General features: G+C 35.8%; 1 protein-coding gene across 2 annotated transcripts in view; it reads right to left on the reverse strand.

Annotated features, from left to right (window-relative positions):
• Positions 1-9,708: 9,708 nt before the first annotated feature.
• Positions 9,709-17,500, reverse strand: part of LOC137628359 (G-protein coupled receptor 54-like) — a 14,299-nt gene continuing 6,507 nt past the window's right edge. The window contains exons 2-4 of one of the 2 annotated variants that reach the window (XM_068359511.1): positions 12,923-13,069; positions 11,404-11,451; positions 9,709-10,066 (exon numbers count right to left, since the gene is read on the reverse strand). In XM_068359511.1, the coding sequence (XP_068215612.1) occupies positions 9,991-10,066; positions 11,404-11,451; positions 12,923-13,069 (271 nt within the window). In that variant the 3' untranslated portion in view covers positions 9,709-9,990. Of the gene's footprint in view, positions 10,067-11,385; positions 11,452-12,922; positions 13,070-17,500 lie in introns of both variants that reach the window. The other variant, XM_068359513.1, reaches the window with a different exon arrangement.

Genomic DNA, 17,500 nt, shown 5'->3' on the forward strand with positions numbered 1-17,500 from the left:
TCTTTAGTAAAATTACAGTCCAATTTCATCTATCTCTCTGCGAGGGTAATCCTGTCTGCCTTCCCTCAGAGTCACTTACAATTCCCCCATTTTGTAATTTAGATTTGTACTGAAATTGGGTCCTAATTTCATCACAAACCATTTGAGAATGATTAAGTAAACTCTCTTTCTTCTATTCACCTGTCTTTAAAGTCACCAGAATATCCCGTCTTTAAAATAGGGCCTTAAAAAAGATTGCCCATATCACAAAGTTCTCACATTTCTTAATTTTATGGTAGGCAATTTTTTCCTCATCTATGGGAGGAGTTTAGAGACTGGGTTGGGAGGGCTGATTGAGGGAAGGGGGGGGGGTGTCATTATCTCCTCATCTGTAAGAATTGGGATATAATGGAACCCATGACTTTACCTACCATTCTTAAGTATTCATACCATACCCCATTACCCATTACTATCTGAGAACCCCCTCCATTGAAGTTCCATACTCCATTACTATCAAAGAACCCAATTAATTAGATTTCAATAACATAAGATTCCTGCTTCTTTAACCTGACCTGTACTTAAGCCATCTTAATAACATTGTGTATGTATGCATGTACATTGGTGTATATTGATACATATTTAATCAAACACAGTACACTCATACACAGTATGAAACATTGAAAGAATATTTCTGTTCAGAGTTAATCCTCCCCCTTGGATTTAAAAAAAAAATATTAACAGTCAGGGTTGCATTAACCCTTTCAGTGAAGTTATTAACAGTCAGAATTGCATTAACCCTTTCAGTGTCATTGTTGAATTCAACGAAACTGCTGATATAGCAAAGTCTTTCAAGACCAGATAAACTCTAGAATGTTGATATTTATTGGATAGTTTTCATTGAAACCCTTCCCAATGAATACCATGTAGCTATGGTTTGGATAATTTTAAAAGATATTTCCCTATTTTACAAATTTTGACTATCATCAAATGGCAGCGAAAGGGTTAATGATATAGAATTTTTAATTCTCTGTGCGGTGAATGATGATTCTTAGTGATGATGACGGTGGTGAGTTACAAGTTGATGTGGTGAGTATAATCCATCATGAATAATGATGGGATTTTATAGAAAGTGAGACAGATAAATTGTGAAAATGGTAGTAAAAAATGATGAAGTGAAGGAGAATGATTGAGGGAAAATAGATAACATAATTAAGAGAAAAAAAATGTTAGTGATGATGATGGTGAATAAGATTGTTGATGTGGTGAGTATAATTCATCGTGAATAATGATGGGATTTTAGAGAAAGTGAGACAGATAAATTGTGAAAATGTTAGTAAAAAAATGATGAAGCAAAGGAGAATGATTGAGGGAAAATAGATAACATAAATAAGAGAAAAAAATGTCAGTGATGATGATGGTGAATAAGATTGTTGATGTGGTGAGTATAATCCATCATGAATAATGAAGGGAATTTGGAGAAAATGAGACAGATAAATTGTGAAAATGGTAGTAAAAAAATGATGAAGCTTAGGAGAATGATTGAGGGAAAATAGATAACATAATTAAGAGAAAAAAAGGTCAGTGATGATGGTGGTGAATAACATTGATAATAAGATGATTATAATTCATTTTGAATAATGAAGAGAATTTAAAGAAAATAATGAAAAGAGGATACTTATCAGAGAAGAAAGATAAACTGAAAATAGTAATAAAGTGTTTGAGCAAAGGAGGATAATAGAGGAAAATACATAGTACGATTAAAAGAAAAAAAAATAATAATCGTGATGAGTTTGCGATAAAAGACTTATTGATAGAGTGATGAAATGGATGTAATGACACATTTCACATTGATTAGAATATTATAATTGATGAAAAAAAGAACATTCATATATTTATAGATAATCAAATATGGCCTCTGCCAAATCAAATTATGATTAATGAGGTTCATTAACCGAAAATTAATGATGCTAATGAAGTACAATTTGCTACTGTTCAAAGTTGAATGCATGAAGTTATCAACAAACTCTGATATAATTGAGTAGTTTATAATTAACCAATTCCGTATGTGAACTTGTGATATTTATATATTAAAATATTAATATATAATTATTGACGAATTATTTAGCCATGGTTTATGATGACAGTAATCAGGTAGTATACAATGATATTGGTGAATGTGTCTTGCGTTTGTGATGATGATGAAATAGTGAGGTGATGATGCGGAGGGATCAATGGATAGTGATGTCGAAGTCATCATCATACGAAAATATTTAATTTGACAATGATGAGTTTAGTCAATGATAGTGTAGAATCTGTGATGAGGAAGATGATGTTAATGGTGATATATGAAATCGAGAGAAAATGGTGAGGAATGCTGTTAATAAAAGGATTGTGAAGCTGTTCAAAATAAATGATTATAAGGATGATGATGATGCTGTTAAATTGACATATGTAAGTTACAATGATAATGATAGTGATAATAATAGCGGAGTATTGATGCTAAAGTCTTATTTGGATTATTAAAACGCTGGGATGATGATGATAATGATGATAACGCATTTATAGTGCAAATGGTAATCACGATATTGATAATGATGATGACAATTATAATGATGATAGTGATATGTATATGGGATGATGCTGACAAGATTCTTTGCACAAATTATAATGATAGTGATAATGAAAAGAGTAAAATGCGAACTAAGGCTCGTACTATTGATAGTGATACGGATTATGATGGTGACGAAATATATAGTGATAATGACTGTATTGTAATGAATAAATGACAGTGACTGAAGCATAGTGAATATAAAGATGATATAAATATTGATAGTGATATAGAATGATAATACTGTACCGTTAAGTAATTTGAATGATGGTGACACTAAGCATCATAGTGATAAATTGATAGTGAAAAGATTTCATATAGTTTATGAAGAGAAACAATATGACAATAGTCATAGGATATGAATCTCAGATATACATAGATATATACATAGTTCTCCCCCTGATAAAGTCAGAAATGAATAGCTATACATTATTCATGAATGAATTACATAGTTCTCCCCCTGATAAAGTCAGAAATGAAAAGCTATACATTATTCATGAGTGAATCATTCGTAATATTCCCCAGTGAGTCATTCTTGAATAATTATAACATTTACTAATATTATTATACAATGAAGATTCTTCATTTGATCTGGAATTATTGCCAGTTCTTCGGTTCCTATAGCCTGCCCTCTTTGAAAGGGCGTGCCTGACAGTCCCTTATAGGGATTGCAGTGTTCATACATAAATAAGTCAGAAGTATTATTGTTTTCTAGTCTTGGGTAGTGCCATAGCCTCTTTATCGTAGTCTTGCACTGTCTTGGGTTAGAGTTCTCTTTGCTTGAGGGTATACTCAGGCACAATATTAGGTTTCTTTATTTCCTTTCCTCACTCGGATGTTTTCACTTTTTGGAGCCTTTGGGATTGTGGCATTTTTCCAACTACACTTAAAATTTTTCCGAAAAAAAAGTTAAAAATCTTGGAATAAATTTTGCCTGACATTTACCGTTTTAAAACCTGAGATATTGACGTAAAGGAGTTATGTTATGATCACCAAACCGTAAAAGATGATAACAATGAGAAAAATTACGGTCGCTTGTAGTTTACTGAAATACGTCTGAGAACCGTATGCTTTTACGGAGAATTCCGATTAAAATTATGGGTTTTTCAAATGTAGGCTTGTAGATTAGCTAGTAATAATAATAGCAGTGAAGGGGTTAATGTTGTTTGGCAATATCTTTCAAAGAGGGCCAGGGTACATCAGGAATTTAGTTGAATTCACCCATAGCAGTGAAAGGGTTAAAGTTGTTTGGCAATATCTTTCAAAGAGGGCCAGGTTACATCAGGAATTTAGTTGAATTCACCCCTAGCAGTGAAAGGGTTAAAGTTGTTTGGCAATATCTTTCAAAGAGGGCCAGGCTACATCAGGAATTTAGTTGGATTCACCCCTAGCAGTGAAAGGACTAAAGTTTTTTGGCAATATCTTTCAAAGAGGGCCAGGCTACATCAGGAATTTAGTTGGATTCACCCCTAGCAGTGAAAGGGCTAAAGTTGTTTGGCAATATCTTTCAAAGAGGGCCAGGCTACATCAGGAATTTAGTTGGATTCACCCCTAGCAGTGAAAGGGTTAAAGTTGTTTGGCAATATCTTTCAAAGAGTGCCAGGCTACATCAGGAATTTAGTTGAATTCACCTCTAGCAGTGAAAGGGTTAAAGTTGTTTGGTAATATCTTTCAAAGAGGGCCAGGCTACATCAGGAATTTAGTTGAATTCACCCCTAGCAGTGAAAGGGTTAAAGTTGTTTGGCAATATCTTTCAAAGAGGGCCAGGCTACATCAGGAATTTAGTTGGATTCACCCCTAGCAGTGAAAGGACTAAAGTTTTTTGGCAATATCTTTCAAAGAGGGCCAGGCTACATCAGGAATTTAGTTGGATTCACCCCTAGCAGTGAAAGGGCTAAAGTTGTTTGGCAATATCTTTCAAAGAGGGCCAGGCTACATCAGGAATTTAGTTGGATTCACCCCTAGCAGTGAAAGGGTTAAAGTTGTTTGGCAATATCTTTCAAAGAGGGCCAGGCTACATCAGGAATTTAGTTGAATTCACCCCTAGCAGTGAAAGGGTTAAAGTTGTTTGGTAATATCTTTCAAAGAGGGCCAGGCTACATCAGGAATTTAGTTGAATTCACCCCTAGCAGTGAAAGGGTTAAAGTTGTTTGGCAATATCTTTCAAAGAGGGCCAGGCTACATCAGGAATTTAGTTGGATTCACCCCTAGCAGTGAAAGGAATAAAGTTTTTTGGCAATATCTTTCAAAGAGGGCCAGGCTACATCAGGAATTTAGTTGGATTCACCCCTAGCAGTGAAAGGACTAAAGTTTTTTGGCAATATCTTTCAAAGAGGGCCAGGCTACATCAGGAATTTAGTTGGATTCACCCCTAGCAGTGAAAGGGCTAAAGTTGTTTGGCAATATCTTTCAAAGAGGGCCAGGCTACATCAGGAATTTAGTTGGATTCACCCCTAGCAGTGAAAGGGTTAAAGTTGTTTGGCAATATCTTTCAAAGAGGGCCAGGCTACATCAGGAATTTAGTTGAATTCACCCCTAGCAGTGAAAGGGTTAAAGTTGTTTGGTAATATCTTTCAAAGAGGGCCAGGCTACATCAGGAATTTAGTTGAATTCACCCCTAGCAGTGAAAGGGTTAAAGTGGTTTGGCAATATCTTTCAAAGAGGGCCAGGCTACATCAGGAATTTAGTTGAATTCCCCCCTAGCTGTGAAAGGGCTAAAGTTGTTTGGCAATATCTTTCAAAGAGGGCCAGGTTACATCAGGAATTTAGTTGAATTCACCCCTAGCAGTGAAAGGGCTAAAGTTGTTTGGCAATATCTTTCAAAGAGGGCCAGGCTACATCTGGAATTTAGTTGGATTCACCCCTAGCAGTGAAAGGGCTAAAGTTGTTAGGCAATATCTTTCAAAGAGGGCCAGGCTACATCTGGAATTTAGTTGGATTCACCCCTAGCAGTGAAAGGGCTAAAGTTGTTTGGCAATATCTTTCAAAGAGGGCCAGGTTACATCAGGAATTTAGTTGAATTCACCCCTAGCAGTGAAAGGGCTAAAGTTGTTTGGCAATATCTTTCAAAGAGGGCCAGGCTACATCTGGAATTTAGTTGGATTCACCCCTAGCAGTGAAAGGGCTAAAGTTGTTTGGCAATATCTTTCAAAGAGGGCCAGGCTACATCAGGAATTTAGTTGAATTCACCCCTAGCAGTGAAAGGGTTAAAGTTGCTTGGCAATATCTTTCAAAGAGGGCCAGGCTACATCAGGAATTTAGTTGGATTCACCCCTAGCAGTGAAAGGGCTAAAGTTTTTTGGCAATATCTTTCAAAGAGGGCCAGGCTACATCAGGAATTTAGTTGAATTCACCCCTAGCTGTGAAAGGGCTAAAGTTGTTTGGCAATATCTTTCAAAGAGGGCCAGGTGACATCAGGAATTTAGTTGGATTCACCCCGCGCAGTGAAAGGGGTAAAGTTTTTAGGCACTATCTTTCAAAGAGGGCCAGGCTACATCAGGAATTTAGTTGAATTCACCCCTAGCAGTGAAAGGGTTAAAGTTGCTTGGCAATATCTTTCAAAGAGGGCCAGGCTACATCAGGAATTTAGTTGGATTCACCCCTAGCAGTGAAAGGGCTAAAGTTTTTTGGCAATATCTTTCAAAGAGGGCCAGGCTACATCAGGAATTTAGTTGAATTCACCCCTAGCTGTGAAAGGGCTAAAGTTGTCTGGCAATATCTTTCAAAGAGGGCCAGGTGACATAAGGAATTTAGTTGAATTCACCTCTAGTATTGAAAGGGTTCAAGTTGTTTGGCAATATCTTTCAAAGAGGGCCAGGCTACATCAGGAATTTAGTTGGATTCACCCCTAGCAGTGAAAGGGCTAAAGTTGTTTGGCAATATCTTTCAAAGAGGGCCAGGCTACATCAGGAATTTAGTTGGATTCACCCTTAGCAGTGAAAGGGCTAAAGTTGTTTGGCAATATCTTTCAAAGAGGGCCAGGTGACATAAGGAATTTAGTTGGATTTACCCCTAGCAGTGAAAGGGCTAAAGTTGTTTGGCAATATCTTTCAAAGAGGGCCAGGCTACATCAGGAATTTAGTTGGATTCACCCCTAGCAGTGAAAGGGCTAAAGTTGTTTGGCAATATCTTTCAAAGAGGGCCAGGTTACATCAGGAATTTAGTTGGATTCACCCTTAGCAGTGAAAGGGCTAAAGTTGTTTGGCAATACCTTTCAAAGAGGGCCAGGCTACATCAGGAATTTAGTTGGATTCACCCCTAGCAGTGAAAGGGCTAAAGTTGTTAGGCAATATCTTTCAAAGAGGGCCAGGGTACATCAGGAATTTAGTTGGATTCACCCCTAGCAGTGAAAGGGCTAAAGTTGTTTGGCAATATCTTTCAAAGAGGGCCAGGTGACATAAGGAATTTAGTTGAATTCACCTCTAGCATTGAAAGGGTTCAAGTTGTTTGGCAATATCTTTCAAAGAGGGCCAGGCTACATCAGGAATATAGTTGGATTCACCCTTAGCAGTGAAAGGGCTAAAGTTGTTTGGCAATATCTTTCAAAGAGGGCCAGGCTACATCAGGAATTTAGTTGGATTCACCCTTAGCAGTGAAAGGGCTAAAGTTGTTTGGCAATATCTTTCAAAGAGGGCCAGGCTACATCAGGAATTTAGTTGGATTCACCCTTAGCAGTGAAAGGGCTAAAGTTGTTTGGCAATATCTTTCAAAGAGGGCCAGGCTACATCAGGAATTTAGTTGGATTCACCCCTAGCAGTGAAAGGGCTAAAGTTGTTTGGCAATATCTTTCAAAGAGGGCCAGGCTACATCAGGAATTTAGTTGGATTCACCCTTAGCAGTGAAAGGGCTAAAGTTGTTTGGCAATATCTTTCAAAGAGGGCTAGACTACATCAGGAATTTAGTTGAATTCACCCCTAGTAGTGAAAGGGTTAAAGTTGTTTGGCAATATCTTTCAAAGAGGGCCAGGCTACATCAGGAGTTTGGTTGAATTCACCCCTAGCAGTGAAAGGGCTAAAGTTGTTTGGCAATATCTTTCAAAGAGGGCCAGGCTACATCAGGAATTTAGTTGAATTCACCCCTAGTAGTGAAAGGGTTAAAGTTGTTTGGCAATACCTTTCAAAGAGGGCCAGGCTACATCAGGGGTTTGGTTGAATTCACCCCTAGCAGTGAAAGGGCTAAAGTTGTTTGGCAATATCTTTCAAAGAGGGCTAGGCAACATCAGGAATTTAGTTGGATTCACCCCTACCAGTGAAAGGGCTAAAGTTGTTTGGCAATATCTTTCAAAGAGGCCTAGGTTATATAGCCCACATAACCTAAATTCACAGTCATTCCGCCTCTTCCAAATATTCCCGAACACTGAAAATGAGAATCTTATGAACACATAATTTCGTATCTTTCAGCAAAGAGACTGACGCCTAACAACATCAAATGCGACACATAATCTCAAGTATTCTATTTAATATACTTCAAAATATACATGTACTAATCTGGTCTAAGAATGAGCAGTAAGATGACCCACTTTACTGGAGGTCGTTATCCGGTTCCTGTCTTGTCTTATCACTTCACTCCGTAGATTTCAGAAAGGCTATTTATTTTGAAGGGTGGTTCGTGTCCCACGATCATAAGTAGGTCCATTTGACCCTCTTGAACTTTTTCTACCCATTCTAGTAGGTCCAGCAGCTGAGCAGTTCCAATTTTCCCTTATCTTTTTATTAAAACTCTCGAGAATTTTTATATGTGCCATTTATCAATTTCACTTTGTATTTTCCAAAACACGTTTTTATAAGCTATTCATGATGTCCTAGTTTCGATCACTTTCGTCAGCTGAATTATTAATATCGTTTAGATTTCATTCACTTTTATTCATTTGCTTAATAGCTTCAGTCTGTCAATACCTTTTTTCATTTCACTTTTATTTTTTATTTTTCGTTAAAGTTATTCACCATTTTTCATAATTATTAGATTCACTCGAGACATACTACCTCATATTTTCGTAAATCAAATTATTGTTCATTTCACTTTCTTTAAACCATAATAACATTATTGTATTTATTTTATTCCAATGCCATGTTATTTTTCATTTCTTTAATAAGCCTCATCTTTCTTCTGTAATAGTCACAAAGGACTCCTCAATTTTCAAATCCAAAATTCATTTCCTTCTTTTTATTTTAATACAAAATTACGTTCCTTCTTATTTCCTTAAGCTAAAATCACGTTCTTTCACATTTCCTTAATCCAAAATCACGTTTCTTCTCGTTTCTTTAATCCAAAATCACTTTATCTCTCATTTCCTTAATTTAAAATTACGTTCCTTCACATTTCCTTAATAAAAAATCACGTTTCTTTTCATTGCCTTAATGCAAAATCATTTTACCTCTCATTCCTTTAATCCAAATTCACATTCCCTCTCATTTCCTTAATTTAAAATTACGTTCCTTCACATTTCCTTAATAAAAAATCACGTTTCTTTTCATTGCCTTAATGCAAAATCATTTTACCTCTCATTCCTTTAATCCAAATTCACATTCCCTCTCATTTCCTTAACCAAAATTGTTTCTTCCCATTTCCTTAATCCAAAATTATGTTTCTTCTCATTTCCCAAATTCAATATTATGTTTCTTCTCACAATCACACTACTTCTCATTTCCTTAATCCAAAAATCATGTTGTTTCTCATTTCCTTAATCCAAACTTATTTTTATTCATTTCTTTATTTCAAAATAACGTTACTTCTCATTTCCTTAATTCAGAGTTACGATCCTTTTTATTGCCGTAATCCAAAATAGTATTTCTTCTCACTTCCTTAATCTAGAATCACATTTCCTTAATCCAGAATCACGTACCTTCTCATTTCCTCAATCCAAAATTACTTTCCTTATAGTTTCCTTAATTCAAAATCACGTTCCCTCTAATTTCCTTAATCCAAAATCACGTTCCCTCTCATTTCTTTAATCCAAAATCACGCTCCCCCTCATTTCCTTAATCCAAAATCACGTTCCTTCTCATTTCCTTAATTCAAGGTTACGTTCCCTCTTATTTCCTTAATCCAAAATCACGCTACCTCTCATTTCCTTAATCCAAAATCCCGTTCCCTCTTATTTCCTTAAACAAAAATCACGTTCCTTCTCATTTCCTTAATCCAAAATCACGTTCCCTCTCATTTCCTTAATCCAAAATCACGTCCCTCGTTCTTCAAGTCACAAGACACAATTCTAGTCATATTTTCATCACCACTGACGTTCCTCCTCTTCACCCAATCAACGGCACGTTCCCATCCATTCCCCTAATGACTAGACGACGTTCCTTTTCCTTCTCTTACACGGGTGTTCCTTCACGATCCCCCCATCCTTATCCTTCACCATTTAACTGATCCTCTTTCGACCTTCGATGGAGGTCCACGTTTTGTTATATGTGGCAGGAATCGTATCCAGGTTTCGGACTCTCCGCGGTGAAAGGCTGTCCCCTTCGACCGTATTCGTTTCTGTGGAGAGATGATGATAATAATGATAAAAAAATTCCACAAGGAAAAAAATATTAATGTTGATTCATCTTAGTGAAGATAACTATAGTATTATATTTGAATATGTTTTATTTCACTGTTTTTAAAGGAATAGAAAACCATCACACGAGAAAGGAAATTACTTTCGAAATGTTTCTAAATTCCGGCAAATTATCTCTTCTTTCACGATCATTAACCTGCATAATACATTTAACCAGAAAACATACCTAATGAAATTGTAAAAATTTTAGGCTTGTGTTTTAGAGGAAGATTTGGGAGCTTTTGTTCTGATTTTGCATTATAGACTATATATATTATATATATATATATATATATATATATATATATATATATATATATATATATATATATATATATATATGTATGTATGTATGTATGTATGTATGTGTATAAATCCACACACACATATATATATGTATATATGTGTGTATATACAGTATATATATATATATATATATATATATATATATATATATATATATATATATATATATATATATATATATATGTATGTATCTATATATATATACACACACAACCATATATATATATATATATATATATATATATATATATATATATATATATATATATATATGAAAAATGAACAAGCAGGATTTAAAAAAGGTAGAAGTTATACTATCCAAATATAATTTTAAGACATGTTTTTACCATTGTGTAGAATATAGAAATCCAATTTTGATGGCATTTGTGGAGAGAGTTTCGTTATTATGGAATTCCTCTTAAGTCTGTAAATTTTATTAAGTCTATTCTTGAGCATAGCAAGTGCAAAGTTGATGTTAGTGGAGTCCTATCAAATATTCTAGTGAATAGCGGAATACTCCAAGGGAATGTGTTATCACCCATGTTGTTTATCCTCCTCATGGAATTTGTAATGAGTAGAACAGTTAGAGATGGTGGAGATGGATATATATTATTATGTTAGTGGAGTCTGTATATATATATATATATATATATATATATATATATATATATATATATATATATATATATATATATATATATATATATATATATATATATATATATATACTTTTCTTAGGAATTTGGAGAGCAATTTTCTATCTAAGAATAACGAGAGAGAGAGAGAGAGAGAGAGAGAGAGAGAGAGAGAGAGAGAGAGAGAGAGAGAGAGAGAGAGAGAGAATTGTCTAAAAATAATCATGAGTGCTTGCCATTTTTAAGATAAATATGCTGTGCAATATAAGAAAAAATATCAAAGATTATAAAATAAGTATTAAAAAACTGGTTGATATTACCCATTTATTTCCGTTTACCTGACTCGCGTGGAATTTGTGATACCGTTGCTCGCATTCTTGGCAACTCTGAAAGAAGATGAGAATTCTGATTGTGGCATTAAAAAAAGTATAGGTGTATTTGTTTCAAATTGTTTGCCAATAGGAAGTAGTTATTCATCAAAGATTTGGTAGAAAGGTTCTCCAGTAACTACCTCTCGTTGTATACTGGTCTGTTAGTTGCAATGATCTAGCCATGAATTACTCTCCTATCAGTATCAAGACTATGTGTGTAGGTGAATCCTAGTATTTCTGACTTTTTAAACTGTGTTGGATACTCTCCCAATAACACACTTGATGCAGGCTAATGGGCGTAGCTCCTTTTACCAGGCTGTATGTGTGGATTACTCACCTAGTGCTATAAACCTTCTAGAGACTGCTGGTTACTAGCTCATAAGTCACTATGATTAGTTGGGGCAGTTTGTGGAAGCTACCTACCTCTGGTAACTAGCCTAACCAAATCTATTATGCACCCAGCATATGCAGTCTTCTGAGTTAGAGATTTCTTATTAACTTAAGAAGTATCTCAGCTGGTTATTATTTACTTATCAACACCAGTATGGGTTTGCATGGAAGCTCTTTACTGGCACCAGTGACCAGCTAATGGGACTTGATTATTTACTTAACATCAGCAATCATACTTGGTATTTTAATTGTATTGGCTTTTGGTATTTACTTTGTATTAGTAAACAGTATTTGTTAACTATTTACTTGTAAGGAGCAATCACGATTTAGTATGTTGTCCATAAACTAAGCCCCAGCAATTAACCTGGGTCATTTAGTCATTTACCACTCTCTAGAAGCCAACTTAATTATATTGCCTAATTACTCCACATTATTGACAATTTGTGGTATTTTGGTTCTATACCAAGCTTAAGCAACTACCTAGTATTCAAAGGGTTACAGGAAAGCACTGGTTATGTGGGCTGTGTATGTATTATCTAGCACCAGAGATCAGCATAATTGGCTATCGAGAAATTGGGGTATTTTGGTTCTATAGCAGTATTCAAATAGCTATAGAAAAAACACTGGTTATGTGGGCTATATGTGTATCAGCTAGCACCAGAAACCAACTTGATTGGATGAGCTACTGACCAATTAGCACCAGAGACTGACCTGGAATGTTTGCTACATCTACGCATATGGAATAACAAACAAAACTTGTTGTAGGCTACTCGTGGAGTGTTAAAACTAAAAACGAACCTGAATGTCAGTATTATTCACCCTTTAGTACCAGGTACTGGTAAATATTTTACCAGAAGTGCTCCTACTCACTATCTGTACCCTAACAGCCTATGAACTGCACACTCCTCAGCATGAGCAATAAGTTCGGACATGCGTTCCACTCAACTACTACCACCAGTGACCGAACGAAGAATGTGGGAATGTGATAAGGAGTGAAGGCTCTCATCCTGCTACTACTCACTATCTGTACCCTAACAGCCCAAGGAGTGCTTACTCCTCAGCATGAACAATGAGTCCGGACGAACGTTCCACTCACCTACTAGCACCAGTGACCGGACGAAGAGTATGGGAATGGGATAAGGAGTGGAGGCCCTCATCCTGACGCACTACGGAGCAAAGTGCCCTCCGGAATCCCTTCCTGAAGTTTCTGGACATGAAGCCGTACACTATAGGATTGGTGGAACTGTTTGAAGGTGAAGAGAAAAATTTGAAAGGGTCATTAATAGCGAGAAATTTTCGTAAGAAAATTAGGGATAATTATAACATTGTAGATGGCGCATCAGGCAACCGACCCCTTAATTTAAGAGTAACGATGGGAATGAAGGATGAAATTAGTGAAACCTTATGATGGTTCTTTGCAATTGTAAATAAAATAAGGAATTAACTTATATCTAAAAGAGGAAGAAACGAATTGTAGAAACTTACCGGACTTAGGACAAGGAAACTTGGTTACATTACATTGCATAGTTAAAATAATTTTACTACAAACTGAACGAGGACTTACTGCCTTATTTTGGAGCCCTAGTATGACCTCGATAATATGCATCAATAATGAACATCAAGAGAAACTTGCCGTATTTTTTTATAACATAAATACTCCGAGGGCCATATTTTTGAATACCGCTCCAAATATATATATATATATATATATATATATATATATATATATATATATATATATATATATATATATATATATATATATATATATATATATATATATATATATATATATATATATATATATTTATTTATTTATTTATTTTACGCTGACTTAAGAAACCGTAACCTCAGGTAATTCAAATTTTGTATCTTGAACAGATTCAAGTTACCTGTATTTTAGTCGGATGGGAGTAGGCATGCCTTATACTAGGAACCATTAAAAGGTATAAAACAAACTATGATAATGATTTTTAACAAAAGGGGTGGAAGTTAAGTACGATGAAAACCCTCTGTACCATTGTTCTCTAATCTAAGGGAGTGCCATAGCCTGTGTACCTTGGTCTTTCACTTTCTTAGGTTAGAGTTCTCTTGCTTGAGGGTACACTTAGGCACATTGTTCTATCTTATTACTCTTCTTTTTTTTTAAGTTTTTATAGTAAATATATGAAAGAATTGTTTTAATGTTGTTACTGTTCTTAAAATATTTTATCTTAATTGTTAATTACTTCTCTTTTAGTTTCCCTATTTCCTTCCCACAATGGGCTATTTTCCTTGTTGGAGCCCCTGGGCTTTTAGCATCCTGCTTTTCCAACTAGGTTTGTGGCTAGGCAAGTTATGATAATGATGATAATAATATTTAATCTCTAATACAGTAAGGTGGAAACGAATACTCAGAAATTTCGGTGCTAACAAAAATCAAGAAGAAATTATCAGAAACTAGAGATTAATGAACAGGTTTAAAGAAATAGAAAATTATTCGATTTACACAGAAAAGCATGATAAAAAGGAGTCGGGAAAACTAGAAAAAATCCCCAAAGTAAAGGAGGAATGAAATGGGAATGAGAGATGAAAAGGAATATATTCCCGGAGCAAATGTGCATTAAAGTTCCACCGGCTGGAAAAGAAATCATGAAGTGGAGGAAGATTTGAGTTTTTTCTTTTTATTGCATATTCGAGATGGATCTTTGGAACAGATTTCCTCTTATAAGGAGAAGGATCTTTTTAAAATAGAGCGTACAGCATACATTTTTCCCTTCGCTGATCTTGGAATACAATACGCTTATACTGGGATACATCATGTTGTATGCCCAGGACTTTCAAGATACATCATACATTTCCCCCTTGTCTGACCTTGGAATAAATCTCGGAATACATCAGATTTTTTCCCAGGACCTATAGAATACACAGCATACAGCATACATTTTCCCCTTATCTGACCTTGGAATAAATCTTGAAATACAATACGCTTATACTGGGATACATCATGTTGTATGCCCAGGACTTTTAGAATATAGGATACATTTTCCCCTTGCCTACCTTGGAATACAATACGCTTATACTTGAATACTTCATGTTGTATGGCCAGGACTTTTAGAATACAGCATACGGCATACATTTTTCCCTTGTCTGACTTTGGAATACAGTACGCTTATACTTGAATACTTCATGTTGTATGCCCAGGACTTTAAAAATACAGCATACACCATACATTTTCCCCCTTTGCTGATATTAAAATACACCTTGGAGTACAATGCGCATATACTGGGATATATCATGTATGCCCAGTAATTTTTTTCCAGCATATCCTGCGTGACGCTGTTGGTAATGTTTCCTGAATTAATTTTTCTCAGATGAAACTTTACAACCTTTCTCTCTGGTCTCTTCTCCTTCTGTTGTCCAACTCCTTTAACTTTCCTTTCTGCTTTGATTATTTTTCATTTAAAGGTTTAAAGGTTGCTCATGAATGGCAGAGGCAAAGGACAGTGACATTGCCCTAGCAATTAGGACAATGCCCTAGAGACTGACCATATATTATATGATTAGCGCCAAGCTAGGACCAGGGAGGGCCAGGTAGTGGCTGCTGATGACTCAGCAGATAGACCTATAGGCTCCCCCAAACCCCCCAACCTTAACTCACAAGGATGGTAAGGTTACAGACACTAATGGCACTAACGAGTATGAGCGGGACTCGAACCCCCGACTGGCAGACACCAGGCAAAGACGTTACCAATCAGGCCACAACAACGTTTATCTGACCAGCATTAGGATATTCTAAAATGGAAGATACAACTTATACAGAGCTTCTATTCCCCACTTATTCATCACCTCTCTTAACCCCCTCCCCCTTCTCCATCCTTACTTCCAAAGGCCTAGAGCCCCTCCACCCTCCACCCCTTACTGGACAAAAAAATTCCACGTTCTAGCTGATGTGGTAACGTCCCTGATTGGTGAATGCCAGACTGAGGTTCGAGTCCGACTCAGACTCGTTAGTTTCATTGGTCGCTGCAACCTCACTATCCTTGGGAGCTAAGGAAGGTGGGGTTTGGGGGAGCCTATGGATCTATCTGCTGAGTCACTAGCAGCTATTGCCTGGCCCTCCTTGGTCCTGGCTTTGGTGGAGAGAGGTTTTGGGCGCTGTATTATGTATAAATGGTCATTCTCTAGGGCATTGTCCTGCTTGTTAGGGGAATGTCACTGTTCCTTGCCTCTGCCATTCATGAACGGCCTTTTTTAAGCCCATCAACTTCCCCTGTGGAATAGACCCTTGCATAATTAATTAAAATGACTAATTATATTATTCCAGCTCTACAATTCTTACTCTTTCTCTTCGTCCCTCTTCGATTCCTCTTCACATTCGCCTAATGCAAAAAAAAAACTTGGATTAAATTCAGGTGTTTTTTTTTTTCCAGTGAATTAAAAAGGCTTAGATTACCTTTATGACTCGAGTAGCTGAATAAGAAGTGGTTTTACTGAAGAGAGGATTCGTTTTTTTATTTCTATTTTTTTTTCTTTTACATCATCTTTAAAATGCTATAAAAAAATTTCATATCCAAAAATATTTTATGAAGCTAGTTTTCTACAATTTACTACTACTACTACTACTACTACTACTACTACTACTACTACTACTACTACTAGTTGCTGCTTTATTTGCTATTAGACCACATCACACTTAAACTTGTTACATAAAAGATGACTTCCTTATACACTATTCAACTGTGGAACCTCCGTAGAAGGTTTGATTCAATAGCGGAATAAAAAGGTTAAATAGTAGTAAAAGAGGCTTATTTCATTGCTAATAAGGTCGAAGGATGAATAGACGTCGAGAAAGAGATGGTTGAAGTTAACGCATCGTCCCAATAGATTCCGATCCTTTAAGTCTGAAAACATTATGATCTGAATAGGTTCTGCTCTTACTAAGAACCCTTCGATCCGATTTGGTACCGATGTCTGATATTTACGTAAACACAGTATTTTGAATAAGATTTGACGCCATGTTTTAGCTACTTAGCGATAATTATTCCCGTTAGTTTTAGCTAATCAGGGATAATTATTCCCGTTTTTTTAGCTAATCAGGGATAATTATTCCCGTTATTTTTAGCTAATGAGGGATAATTATTCCCGTTATTTTTAGCTAATCAGGGATAATTATTCCCGTTAGTTTTAGCTAATGAGGGATAATTATTCCCGTTAATTTTAGCTAATGAGGGATAATTATTCCCGTTAGTTTTAGCTAATCTGGGATAATTATTCCCGTTAGTTTTAGCTAATCTGGGATAATTATTCCCGTTAGTTTTAGCTAATGAGGGATAATTATTCCCGTTAGTTTTAGCTAATCAGGGATAATTATTCCCGTTATTTTTAGCTAATCAGCGATAATTATTCCCGTTTTTTTTAGCTAATCAGGGATAATTATTCCCGTTAGTTTTAGCTAATCAGGGATAATTATTCCCGTTAGTTTTAGCTAATCAGGGATAATTATTCCCGTTATTTTTAGCTAATCAGGGATAATTATTCCCGTTAGTTTTAGCTAATCAGGGATAATTATTCCCGTTAGTTTTAGCTAATCAGCGATAATTATTCCCGTTATTTTTAGCTAATCAGGGATAATTATTCCCGTTAGTTTTAGCTAATCAGGGATAATTATTCCCGTTAGTTTTAGCTAATCAGG

The sequence above is a fragment of the Palaemon carinicauda genome, chromosome 36 (assembly GCF_036898095.1).
Source record: "Palaemon carinicauda isolate YSFRI2023 chromosome 36, ASM3689809v2, whole genome shotgun sequence".
NCBI lineage: Eukaryota > Metazoa > Arthropoda > Malacostraca > Decapoda > Palaemonidae > Palaemon > Palaemon carinicauda.